We start from the raw sequence: 13,817 nt of genomic DNA, 5'->3' as shown, positions 1-13,817 counted from the left end.
TATGCAAACCACTGTCCAGTTGCAGCAGCTCTGATTGTATGTTTATGGCTGCTGCGTGTGTCCAATATACTCTGTCCTCACTCCTGAGTATGGAATAAATGTACTATTTGTACTTGTGAATGTATTTTCTTTTTTATTTAAGTATTCAGCTCTATCTCACTCTACCACGTTACATAATATCCTATAAATGGCACAGCATTGCTTAACTGAAGTAGGTGTTAACCCTGCTGAGCTGGTCAAATTCCAACAGGGTAATTACATTCTGCCCACCAGCACTCCAACTGAGGTTTGGATATTGCATTCTTCCCTTCTGCTCCTAAGCTCTTGTGTAATGGTACTGTGCATTGTATCAAAGGCTGACAGAGTTTGCTCCAAATGGGTCACATTATAGTGGTAGGTGAAATGATTCCTAGGTTGAGGGCCTAATTCTGTTCCTCGCATCGATACAGCTGGTTACGAAATTTTTGACTAAATGTTTTTATTGGAAAATGCCACTACTGTTTCTGCTCAAAGTTTTAGTTTCAATGAATCTATTCAGATGAAACATCCATCAGAAGATTTGGCAGGCTTGGGGTAGAATTTCTGGTCAGAGAGGCACTCATCCCAGAATCACCAATAGCCTGATGATTAGGGCACTCACTGGAATGTGGGAGACCCAAGTTCAAGTCCCAGCTGTGAATCAGGCAAACCAGTGTTGAAACCTCCATTTTTTCCTGCAAGGTGGAATTCTTGTTTTCTGGTCAGCCCTAGTTGTTACATCTGGAGGAAGTCTACTGCAGCCCATGCATTGTGACTCCAGTTTAAACCAGTGTATACAAGAGGGGAATCTGGCTGAAAGTTTAGTTTTTGAAAGTTCTTCAGAATCTTTGGGTAAAAAGTGATAAACTGAAAGGTCACTTACTAAAAGGGGCCAGCGTCACAACAGCCATTCCACCTTTGTCAGATTAGAAAACATGAACTGTTTTCTCTGAATAACCTCAAAACTGGGGCTTCAACAGCTTCATTGTCTTGATTCCTGGGAATAAAGCCTTGGGAGTGGGGAAATAAAGGGATGGGGTCCTATTTCCTGTTATGAATTCCTATGCCACCGTTAAAGTAACAACATTGGTCCATGGTGGCAATTCCTCCATTCAGAAGCTGGGCCTTCATATGTGATTCGGCTGCCTTATTATAGAATTACAGCTTGGAAAGTTCAATGCGCAGAGGCTTAAGGCAAAAGTGGTGAGAAGGGGAACTGGGTTTAGAAAACTGTTCCATTTACGGTTTAAATGGTCAATACTTAACAAGAGAAACTGCCCATCCCTTCTCTTCTCTCCACAGATGGATTTAATTCGATGATTTATTTTAACAAAGAAAAGAGCATTGCCTTTGGCTGGCTCCATTCTCCACAACAACAGTAATGGGTGCAGGGAGATGAGACAAATCTAATTTCCCCCATGCTTATTTTTAATGGAGACATTTTAATATGGACAGAAAACAGCATAGGGGGGAAAAGCTGACAAACATGAATGAATCCAGTATCAGAGGGGATGAGCCAGCTGGGTTTTATGCTAAACTTTATTTCATTTGTCTCTTCAAAGGTGATAAAATGGTTGTATGGGGAGGACTGCTCTGTCTCAAGCAAGATGTAATGTAGTTGGAGGGTGGGGCAGGGTTGCTATCCTAAAATACTTGAGCAATGCGGTATGGCAGGGAGGGTTGACATGAATATCAGCAACTGGCTTGGGGTGAAATATGAGGAATGCGCCTGAAGTACAAGCTGCATCAGCTATTCCACATGGGATGACATCAGACCTGATTATGCACTTGCATGCAGTATCTGAGATGGGATCTGGGGACAAAATTATACAGCTATAATTATTTGGACCATTATTTGAGTTATAGGTTTCTTAAAAGTTGGTGTTTTAAGCTAACCCAAAACCCCCTGGGGCCTGGGAAAGAGATGGTTGAATCAAATAGTGTTGTTTTGCTAGTGTAGTTGTTGCATGCTGGTCTTGGTGAGGTCTGGGCCAGATGATTCTGGAATCGCTTCATTCCACCTCTTCTTCTTTTTCTCCTTCTTTTTCTGTTGTCTATCGATGCAGAAGATTGTAAACATTTTGAACTCCTTGTAGCTCAGTTGCTAGTGTTGGGGAAAAAATATGAAGTAGCATCTTAACAAGACAGTGATGGTTGATACCACTTTAATGTCAGAGATAAGCCTGACCCAAGATTTGGGATCTCAGAGAGACATACATACAATGTTCCTTCCAATCAAACTTTGGAGAAGTTTGGATCTGAACTTCATGGGCTGGGCCCATCTCAAAGGACCACACTGTAGCTGTGAGGGCATCTCCCCTACATGTGAATATCACTCTACCATTCCGCAGTGGTTGCAGATGTCATGATGCGTCTGGGTGGAAATCTCTGTGTTTTTTAGAATTATATCCGGCACAACCACAAAAGCAAGCTCTTACAAAATGCTCTTTAACCAAGCAGCCCATTTGCAAAGCAGAAATAACTGGGTTCAGGTCTATTATTTACATTAGTGTTGTGTCTGGATGCCCCAAGCACTAGAGTCCTTAGATCAAGGCACTGTACAAACTCTATTAGGAGGTTGTAAATCCTACAGGATAGGGAAAATCTAAGTTAAAATGCAACAAGTGGCTGTTAAATAATTGGAGGGCAGGGGAGAGGGAAGGTAACAATGGGGAAAACAAAACCACTAATTAGAGCAGTCCATTGCACACACAGTTTGTCACCTGTGGAGAGAAGGAATGAACTCCCTGTGACAGACATTAGTCTGTCATTTAATATACTGCTGGAAGGTGCTGGGATACTACGGGGATGAGGCTGCTATACAAACCCCCACAGAACAGTGAAATGAAACATGATTAAATAAACCTTTTAATATATCAGCAATCCCTACCTATCTAGTCATTATGGGCTCGCAATTTATCAGACTTCACCTTGGTCATAGGTCTTGTGGAGGGATTTGAAAGAGGACAGGCTGATGGGCAAGGGAGAAAGCATGGAGGTGCTTATAGGAGGAGACAAACAGGCTATGGAGGCTTGCATTGTTAGCAAGAGTGGTGTAATCAGTAGAAGAGTAGGTAGGGAGGGGTAAAGTTACGAGCCTTGAAGGTGAGGTCACAAATCCTATATTCAATACAGTGAAGAAGGGGGAGTTGGCGGAGATCATAGAGGTCAGGTTTACGTATGTTCACTGATTTACAGTCCTCTATATTCCAAGGTGAAAGTGAATTACCTAGTAAGAAGGGCACCATAATCAAACCCTCAGTCTCCAGATGACACCTCAGCTGATTTAAAGCCCAGCATAGCCTGGGACCTCAGTATAAAGAATAAAATAAACCAGTGTGGGGGAAAAAGAACGTGGCCCCGCAGTTGTCTGAATGGCAGGCTCTGCATAACCACTTTTGCTGCTCTAGCACAAGGTAACAGGGCAACATAAAGCTTCTCTGAATGGAAATGGAGCCAAGAGCAGTGTTCAAGAGAGGTACTCTACTGAGCTACATGGCCAGTCAGCAGGACTCATTAGACCTGAGCTCAACTACTGCCCTCTCTGTGACACTGGACAGTCAATCTTTCAGCCTGTTTTCCCTCCCACACTTTGTCCTATCTATTTTAATTGTGTGCTCCTGGTAGGGACTGTCCTTGGGCAGATACAATGGGGCTCTGATTTCAGTTGGAGCCTCTGTGTTAATAAATAAAATGCGGCATTATTAAGGGCTTGTTATTCCTCTAATCTTACCTCATCTCCAGAGACATCAAAGTCCTTGAATATCTTCTCAAGCTCTTGTTTCTTGATGTTAAAGAGGAACCTAGTGGCTTGGAACGCCCTAGGGCCAACTGTGTGTCTTCCATCCATATCCAGCAGCTCAAACACAGGCCCAGAGTGTTGATAAATGAACTGCTTTTCCAGATGGTTCTGTTTCAGGACAGAAATGTTTAAGAACAAATAATGAGCAGAGATATCCTGTTTTAGAAAATACATATAATACCAAACACAGTTAAAGTCTAGATAGTAAAAGCTGGTAACCTTCCTAATTCCAGCTTGCAATACAAAGAGAAAAGAACTCAATGCTTCCTTGCACACATGCATGCCTAGCCCTATGCATCCAGATTTGTTTTCCCCAAGGCTTCAGACCCTACTAGTGCTGCAAAATAATTCTGAGCTGGACGGCCATGGAAATGAACTGAGCACACTGAGTCTCCCACTTTCCTTCATGCAGCCAGCAAAGCCACAAGTTGCTCTTGAAATGACTAAGTACTCAGGCCTGCTGTACATCCATGGATGGTCTTTGCCCTCTTGGCAGTGCTTAATGTGCACCTCTAGACTTGGCAGTTCATAGCCCTGGCACCTCTGGGCTTGCCGCATCAGTTATTCAAGTAAAAAAAAAATTCCTTGAGTCCCGGCACCTAATTGCTTGAGCCCTGGCACCTCTTTCGTTACAAATTAAGCACTGCCTCTTAGGACTCCCCAGGATGACACTGCTAGCGGCCTGCCCCCAAAAAAGGAGAAGCTTGGGCTACAGTATGACCCCCCAAAAGTGGGGAGCTTGTGTGAACATTCATTTCCCCCCCACACCCTTTAATTCTCACACCAGGCTACTGTTTTCTTTCGGAACAGGTCTGACCTCTAATAACGATCAATAAGAGAAAGAGTCGTAGTACGAAGATTGAAGAAGAATCGTGTGCTCTACTGCGCAACAGGGAGAGGGTGGAAAATGCTGACCTGTGAAAATGGGATCCTGTTCTAGTCTTGCTATTTTGCAGAAAGCAGCAGGCGCCTGCAGCTCATTTTGTGAGCTGAGTTTTTGTTTATTTTCAGTGAGCTGCCTCAGAACATAAGACCATTTAGACAGTCTCTAGCTTGTGGAAAGTTCCTCTACCTTCTACTTATCACATTATAAGTGAAGATTAGACTCCCAGCTGGCTGATTCAATTTATGAAGGCACTGAATAACATCAGCTTCTCTGAAGCCTCTGGCTGACGCACCAACAGGGACCCCAGGCTACCTGCCTCATGAGATATCAGGATGCACACCAGCATGTAGAACTCATCAAAGCCAATCTCCCCTGTGGCATTCCAGTCTAGCAAGTCAAACACCAGCATGACCTGCTGCTTCGTCAGGTCAGTCACATAACGGAGAAAGTGATAAAGCTGCAGGTCTGGAAAACAGTGGGTTGTTAGGCCTAACCTGTGCAAAGCTGCTAGTAACAATTAATAGGATTTATAAGGAACACACTGCTCCAAGGTGCTCAGGTTACTGCACAGACCATTAAAATCCAGTTACACGCTCCGAGAAATGTTCAGTAATAATAATGCGCACACGGTGACATCTGTCAAGAGAGAGGTAGTTTGTGTGCGTGCATGTGTGATTTTTTTTAAAATTTTTGCTTGTTTCTGCTTGTTGTTCAGCAGCCCAAAAGTGACATTTTTCATTTTTAGGTGTTTGAACAAAACGCCCGAGAAATTTGCTTAAAAGTTGTAATTTTTCACTTGGAAAAAATGTATTTCACATGCGCTAAAAGAAAGATCTATTCAGACGATTTTTCTTTACAGAATGGGCCAGGAAATGCCACACCTTCGAGGCAACTGCCGCAAACATTCAGTCACATGCTCCCCTGAAATGTGACGATGGAGCCCCTGCAAAGGAACCTCATCTACCCATAGGAGGTACCAGGCCATGGCTGTGTGGTCTTCAGGGTTTTATTGAAAAGATCCAGCCACCTATTTTGTTTAGATTTATACTTTCCATTATTTTTAATTATAGTCTTGGAAACTGTGAGCTGCTGAGTGCCCTCAGCTGCCACTGACATCAGTCATATTTGAGGGCACTCAGCACCTCCCTGGATTGGCTCCAGCGTGTCTTTCCCTGCTGATTTTAGGCCAGAGGGAGTTGCATGTGCATATTATGAGGCCAGAATTCAGCCCTTTATATAGCAACCAACCCCACCGATCCTTTGACTCTTTTCTGGTTTTTTTCCTTGTACTTTGTCACTAGCGTGGGGTGATGGTTCCAGCACAGTGCTGGGAAATGAGGCTCAACACCACAATCAGGTTAGATCACTACCATGGCATGGACAGCGGGGGGAACTCACATCACTCATTTCTTTGGTGGGTTCTGATCATTTTGGTCTCTTTTAAAAGATGTTTAGACTCCATGTGATGTTCTTCATCAGATTTAAATAAGACCTGAGCCCAAGGCATGAGACCTACATCCAAACGTTTGCCTTATTAAGGGATAAAAGGATTCAGTAGTCTGATTTATGTCCCTTAAACACACAGGCTCATTATGTTTGGATATGAATCTGGATCAAAATGTCCACAGAGTTTTTGGGGGTCCCATTGCTCATTATAACAGTCTTCAGGCAGGTCAAAAACTGGGCTTAAACTCCCTGCAGATACTGCTTATTTTTTTTAACTATTGAATAATTGTTTTAAACAATATTTAGCTTGACAGTGATGTTGTACAAGTGTAAGGTGCACCTAGGGGGCAGGGAAAAAAACAACTTTTGCAGTCCACTTCAGTGCTCTGAATGGATTTGCCCCAAAGTGTTTCAGAACGAATATGACTTTGCCACCCATCAGCCCCATCACCCTGTGTGTATGATACCTCCTTTCGCCTGAGCCTTCATCTGTGGTATTTATTTAGATCAGTGATACTCAGACTGAGGCTCAGGAGCTGCAAGTGACTCTTTAATTTGTCTCCTGCAGCTCTTGGCAGGACATGATTTTCAAACACTTTGTGATTTAACTATTAACCAATTAGGCTGCTTTTACTATGTTATTAACCAATTGTAGTTGAAAAAAGAATAATACTTGGTCAGAATAACCAAGAAATATTTATATATATATAGAGAGAGAGAGCAAATAAAACAATTCACACTCCTGTGGCTCTTTTGGGTTATGCTGATTGCTAATTTGGCTCCTGAACCACTGAGGTCTGAGTATCACTGATTTACACTGTAAGCTCTTTGGTGCAGAGACTATCTTTTATTGAGTGTTTGTACAGTGTCTAGCACACTGGTGCCTTAGTCCTGATCAGGGCTTTTCAGTGCTCCCAGAGTGCTAATGATAAATAATAATGATGGTGATGATGCCACACAAGTTAATTTGAATTGCAGGACTGTCAGCTTTAAGAGGAACCAGGTAGAGAGAGAACAAAAAAGTTTACGTCTTAGGCAAGAGCTGAACACATTTCAGTTATTGCAATCATGCTAGTAGGCTGGGTATGAGGGCTGGGTATCATTTCATCATCTGATGTGTTACTAGTCAGGCCATATAACCTTTTAGAATGGATGGAAAGTGCTATATCAGTCGAGACACAGTGGTATATGCTACAACGGAAAGCCATCTATCTGGGGCAATTCCAAAACTTTGCATTAACCAAGCCAGCAAGTCAATTAGCATTACAGAATGCAGTATTTGTTGTAATAGCTGAGACATGGTATTTATAGTGTTTCTGGAAATTATTTTGAACCCTAAAGAATTTTTAAACAAATCCAAAACACTTTTTAAATGCTAAACTTGATAGCATCATATAATTCTTTTATATATATAGATAGATATAAACATTAATCTTAGTGATAGCAAATTCTAGGGCCTCTGGAAAGTACTTACTATTCAAAGTATTCTTATTATGAACATCTAGGAGTTGGAAATATTCTGCAAGTGCTCTAGCATTTCTAACTGATAATAAACAGTGTATTTTATCTAAATACAGAAACTGCAGAAAACATCCAGGTTTCAGCCTCATCTTGGCAGTGACTAATTCTGTTTACCTATGAACATTCACAGTAGCTGAGGTGATGCCCACATCACAGCAAGAGAATTCCGTCTCGGAACCAGAACACAATTATGTATCCTCCTGACTGAAATGTGTGGGGTTTTTTTTTTTTGGTTTTGTTTATTTTTGTTTGGGTTTTTTTGCCAAGCATCATCAGACTGTGCCTCTAAGGGCTGAATTCCCCAGGCAGACAGGCTGGGTGGGTCACTGTGGAGGTCTTGTTGCTATGCACAATCAGCCAGTCGGAACAGGACACTGAACAGAGCAGAGCTCTTGCAAGCACCTTAGGCATTGAGTGATCCACTAAACATTGTGGAGCAAATGGCTCTCTACCACTGAGGAGTCAGGGTACACATCCAAAATGAGCATGAAGAATTATTCTTTTATCACATATTTTTAAAAAATGCAATTCTAGAACATTAGAATCAGATTGAAACTCACATTTGCAAGGAAACGTAGATTTAAGGTCCCAATTAAGCGAGATATGTGTGAGTTCACTGAGTCTATTGTGATGTCAATGGGAACACTCATATGCTAAAATTAGACATGTGCTTAAGCACCTTGCTGAATCAGGGCCCTAAAGCCTTGTCTACACTAGAAAGTTGTATCACTAAAACTAGGCTGGTGTAGTTAAAGGCAGACACCCCCCCAGGGCACACCCAGTTATATCAGTATACCGGTGCTTTATACCTGTACACCTATGCCTGTACGGGAAAGGGGATGGCTATACTACAGTAAAGTATCGTTATACCAGTATAACTGCATCTATGCAAAGGGTTGTACTGGTATAACTCTATCAGTAAATAATCACACCCCTCACCCCGATCCTGTTTAAGAGCTTGATTCCTGAAAACACTTACTGCTGAGTGAAGTGCTTACTACTGTGAGTAGTTCCACTGAAATAAATAGAACTAGTCATGATAGTAAGACCCCTGACTACAGGATCAGGCCCATTCTTGTGAATCAAAGGCAGATTTCCAATGCTTTTTGAATATTTTTGCAGCCTACTTCTTATATTTATGTTAGTGTTTTAAAAAGACAATAAGAAAACAATTCCTGGATTGGTGACAGCAGATTTGCCAACATGGGTTGAGGTTTGTGGGCTTCAGGAAAGAAGTGAGTTTGGGGATGTGAATATGTCTGTATCTATCTTGTTTTATATTTAGATTGTAAAGTCTTTGGAGTACTATTTGTTCTATGTTTGTACACAGGGGTCCTGGTTGAGGGTTGAGGCTCTCGGTTACTACCGTAATATGAATAATAATTAATGGGTAGGTACATGGCATAAGGGAAGAAATTCAGATTAACTGATCTATAACTCTGAAAACAATTGGCCTAATTCTCTTCTCACTCCAGTATTGCCAAACTCAAACATTGTATCAGCCCTCCAAAATCATGAGAATAGCTGAAAAACAATGAGCTGTTAAAACCAAATCAATGTTGGGTTATTTTCATTTGCCTTCTTCTTTCACAGGTATACTTCAGTCACATTTGCAAGCTTTCCTCCACAACCCCAAGGGCTAGAAACTTATTTTTTCTTAAATGAAATTGAAATCCTCACATGAGCACTTATGTCCAGCAGCTGGATCTTATATAAAGCACCAAACATCATGAGGTTCAAGATAAAATCACAACAGTTGGCTACTCAGTGTAAATCCAGAATCACAGAAATGAACTCAGTGTGAGAGGAGACTCAGACTCAATAGTCTAGGAGGGAACCATTTCAACGAACAAGTAAAAAACAGAGAGTCAAGGTGGGTGAGGTCATATCTTTTATTGGCCCAACTTCTGTTGGTGAGAGAGACAAGCTTCTGACCTTCTCTCTCACCAACAGAAGTTGGGCCAATAAAAGATATGACCTCACTCACCTTGTCCCTCTAATATCCTGGGACCGACATGGCTACAACACCACCGCATAAAGTAAAAAGCTGATCAGTCAAGCAAGACCAGTTGGTCTCAGACCTAGACATAAGGCTGCAATATCAAATAATTCCTCTAGATGTCCCCATTTTATTCCAATTTTAAATGTGCTGCAGTTAATTTAAAGTATGTGAAGGACTATTATGACTTTAAACAATTTGGGTCCCACCCTGTCTATCCATATTTACATGTGCTTATATCTTAAAAAAAAAAAAAAAAACACCCAGAAGTTAAATATTTAGTGGCTATATTTAAGAGCTGAACTTGGGGAAGGAGAAGTGATTTTCTTCTGTTAAGATAGTTTTAGACGCATTTTTTTACACTCAGATGATTCAAAAACATCTTTATTTTACAATTTCCATCCTGTCCTTTGATCCTATATAAGCACTTATGCAAATGAGTAACCCCATTGTGTTCAGTTAGTCTGGTAACCTATGTAAAGTTACTCACCTGCATAAGTGCTGGCAGAATTGAACCCTTACTAGGTAGCCATGAATTAGGATAGGAAGCTGTGACTTGTTTGAAATCTTTTTTTTAAACTACATTTTATTTTATTTTTACGTAGTATGAAGCACAGGTGATCATGGTTTTCCTCCACACTCTCTCTTCAAAAGTTTATGTTTTAGATATATATTTCTTCTCATCCCAAGACATCTTTACAGACACAGGGAGCAGTACAGTGTCACCATTCATTCCTGTCCGTGGCTTGGTCCTCCTTTAAGCCCAGCCTGGTCATATCCCTGTGCACAAAGTCCTCACATCTAGTTGGGGGTTGGCCTCTTGGCCTGACTGACTTTGGATGAATTTGCATTATTTTCTTGGGCATCCTATCATCTGGTTGTTTTCTACGATGTCACCACCACTGTAATCTTTTTGATTGCAGACAATCCTGTACACTGATTTCACTTCCTACTCTTCTTCTAATTTTATTTGTCTTAAAATCATTTCACTTTACTGTTGCCATCTTCCAAAGAACTCTCTACTACCTCTAGCCTTCTGATGTCTGCTTAATTTCATGCAACTCTGACCAGTCTGTAGAGTTATACTGTTAGGACACTGGTTTAATCAATTTTCACTTTGGTAGCAAACAATGTTTTTGTGAGTCCATAATTTCATCAGTTTTGTGCAGCACTTGTTGCTAAGGCACACCTCCTTTTAACCATTGGCACGGTTCAAGCTTCCTAGGTACATATAAAATTTTACTTTTTCTATGCCTTCACTTCTGTTGCATGTCAACACTATATCTATTGTCCCTTTTCCAAGATGCAACCACTTTGTCTTCTTGGCATTTATTGTAAGTTCAAATCAACTGCACCAATTTTCCAAGGCAGTATCATCCGTCCACATTGAATCAAATGCCTTTGTGAAGTCAATGAAAACAGTAAACATCTTTAATCCCCATTCTCATTTTTTCCCCATCAACTATCGGAGCATGAATATCTGATCAAAGCAACTTGAGCCTGGTGTGAAGCCACACCGTTCCTCACCTACTATTTCCTCTAAAACTGGTCTTAATCTGTTGACAATTACTTTCATCATGATTTCCCAGTACTGATAATAAGCGTATACCGCTATAATTATTCAGATCGGTAGAATACCCTTTCTTCGGGCTTAGTACTACTATTCCTTTTAGTCAGTCATACAGTACCTCCTCTTGCTCCCATATCTTCTTATATATTTTTCATAATGATTTAAGAGCGTTTCTCCTGCTGGCTTGTAGCAGCTCAGCTCTTATATTGTCTGTTTCTGTAGCTTTCCCATTTCTTAATTGCTTCACTGCTCTTTCTACTTTTTCTTCAGATGGAGGTTCAGTGCTGATATCCATTCTGTCTTGCAATCTGCACTGTTTGTCTAGCATGTCGCGAATGCTTGCATCTCGAACTACAGCAGGGGTTCTCAAACTGGGGGTCGGGACCCCTCATAGGGTGAGGAGGTTATTATGTGGGGGGGTCATGAGCTGTCAGCCTTCACCCCAAACCCCACTTTGCCTCCAGCATTTATAATAGTGTTAAATATGTAAAAAAGTGTTTTTAATTTAAAAGGGGGGGTCGCACACAGAGGCTTGCCACTCTGAAAGGGGTCACTAGTACAGAAGTTTGAGAGCCACTGAATTACAGTGTTCAGCACTTTGTCAGAATGCTCCTTCCATACTTGCAGCACCTCTTCAGCATGTGTGGTCAGTTCACCAGTAATCTTTCTTACCACTTGCATCATTGGCCTGACTGTGTTTCCATACAACTTAACCTTTTTGTGTACCATTTTCATATCTTGTTTTCTTCGTGCCTCCTTTAGTTGTGGAACCTCTTCTTTCCAGAACTTTTGCTTGTCCAGTTGTTGTGATTTCTTCACCACTTTGGTAACACTTTCACTTCTTCCACTTTCCCAGTAGTCTTGACTTGTTCACACTTTTCCTGTAATGTTCTTGTTTCATTGCTTGTCCAGATTTTTCTTGTTTGCTTATGCCTTCCAATAACTTCCTCTGCTGTATTTTATATTGCTTCCTTGAATATTTCCCATCCAGTCTGGAGTGCAATTTCTTCATCATCGCAAATGAATGGTTTGAAATAACCTCCAAGCCTCACCTTGTATGTCTTCCTCCCAGAGCTATCCCTTAATGTATCAAGATCCAGCTGCACCCATCTTTTTCTTGGATTTTAATTTCGTATTAATCTTTCCCATTAGTATTTCATGATAACTGCCACACTTGATATTTGTATAGACTCTATTATCCAGAACTGACCTTCTTTGCCTTTTACTGATAATAATATAGTCAATCTGGTTTTTGATGACCATCTAGTGAATTCCATGCAAACTTGTGCATATCTTTGTGAGGAAACCAAACACTGCCAATAATCAGATTATGCATCTCACAGCAAATTCTTAACCTTTACCCATTATTGTTTGCTATCTCAATGCCATATGGTCCAATGCTATTCATTTGCTGACCATGTCCGTTATCAACATTTGCATTCATATCTTCCATTATTAAAATCATATTATGATTTACAGTGTTACCCAACCATGGATAAAATTAATCTTTCTCTTCCGCTACTTCTGTTGGTGCATAACAGCAGTTTACAGTAATGCATAGTCTATAGCAACCTTGCTATGACAATCTACTCAGAGACAAGTTTCCAGCTAGCTGTTTATTGAAGTAACTGTTCCCTTGTCCGCTGCTATAGCAACTCCATCTCTTTGCTTCACTTGTCCACTTGGTCTGTGAATCATAGAATATCAGGGTTGGAAGCGACCTCAGGAGGTCATCTAGTCCAACCCCCTGCTCAAAGCAGGACCAATTCCCAATTTTTGCCCCCAATCCCTAAATGGCCCCCTCAAGGATTGAACTCACAACTCTGGCTTTAGCAAGCCAATGCTCAAACCACTGAGCTATCCCTCCCCCCTTGAATGTCTGCAATAAAGGAAAGTATAATTTCCAACTGTGACCGCTCCTGTACCCAGCCAATCTGTCTCTTGTATGGCAGCAAAGGAAACTTGTATCTCTTAACTCCCCTGCTATTAGCTCAGTCTGGCCTGGAATGAATGGAACTCTAACATTCCAGCTTGCAATACATGTAATATGTTTAGCTATTGTCTGAAATCCAAGTCCATTTCCATTTGCTAGGCTTGATAGGCCTGTGTCAAAATCCATGTCAGTTTAGCTTCCTGTACTGTTTCTATAACAAGTAAATTTTGGCTGTAATGGCTTTTTAGGCCAGTCCACCCTAACCTCCTTCCCCCTCCCCACTTCCAGGGAATACCTGCTGGCCTGCTAGGAACAGGTATCAGTGATTCCACCCTAGTCCACTAGCCTTCCAAGGCTAATGAGCTTAAACTGCTTGGATTTGAAAGCACAGTTTTCCTTCTCCTAGACAGACTTGCCCTGTGTGTGCCCCAGTCTGAAATCAGAGTTTCCGTTCTCCTACATACAGTTCATTCACAGCACCTCCTCCTGTAATATTTGGTGTGAGCCTTCTGGGTTTCTGCAAGACAGGCAACCCCATGCACCAGTCCAGAGCTCCATGGTTCAGGTCTTTGTAACTACTACCGAAAAGCAATTCTTCAAATCATCATTTCAATGGCAAAGTCTGGTTTGAAGGCAGAGTGA

General features: G+C 41.3%; 1 protein-coding gene across 1 annotated transcript; it reads right to left on the bottom strand.

Moving 5' to 3' along the window:
• Positions 1–1,969: 1,969 nt before the first annotated feature.
• On the bottom strand, positions 1,970–7,762 carry EFCAB9 (EF-hand calcium binding domain 9). The gene is made up of 4 exons (XM_073358086.1): positions 7,627–7,762; positions 5,023–5,171; positions 3,752–3,928; positions 1,970–2,122 (listed from the first exon to the last, which is right to left on the bottom strand). Exons 1-4 carry the CDS (start codon positions 7,760–7,762, stop codon positions 1,970–1,972), a joined length of 615 nt encoding a protein of 204 aa, XP_073214187.1.
• Between the last annotated feature and the right edge of the window lie 6,055 nt (positions 7,763–13,817).

Source organism: Lepidochelys kempii, chromosome 8 (assembly GCF_965140285.1).
Source record: "Lepidochelys kempii isolate rLepKem1 chromosome 8, rLepKem1.hap1, whole genome shotgun sequence".
NCBI lineage: Eukaryota > Metazoa > Chordata > Testudines > Cheloniidae > Lepidochelys > Lepidochelys kempii.
Note: the sequence above shows the minus strand (reverse complement) of the source record. Positions and strands in the feature narration are given on the sequence as shown.

Bases quoted from the DNA above. Each gene is read 5' to 3' on its own strand.
- EFCAB9 (XM_073358086.1), bottom strand. From the start codon at position 7,762: ATGAGGCTGAAACCTGGATGTTTTCTGCAGTTTCTGTATTTAGATAAA. The intron at 5,172-7,626 runs GTAAGTACTTTC...ACTGTTTTCCAG, and splicing joins TAATAAGAATACTTTGAATA to ACCTGCAGCTTTATCACTTT. The intron at 3,929-5,022 runs GCAGGTAGCCTG...GTCCTGAAACAG, and splicing joins GCATCCTGATATCTCATGAG to AACCATCTGGAAAAGCAGTT.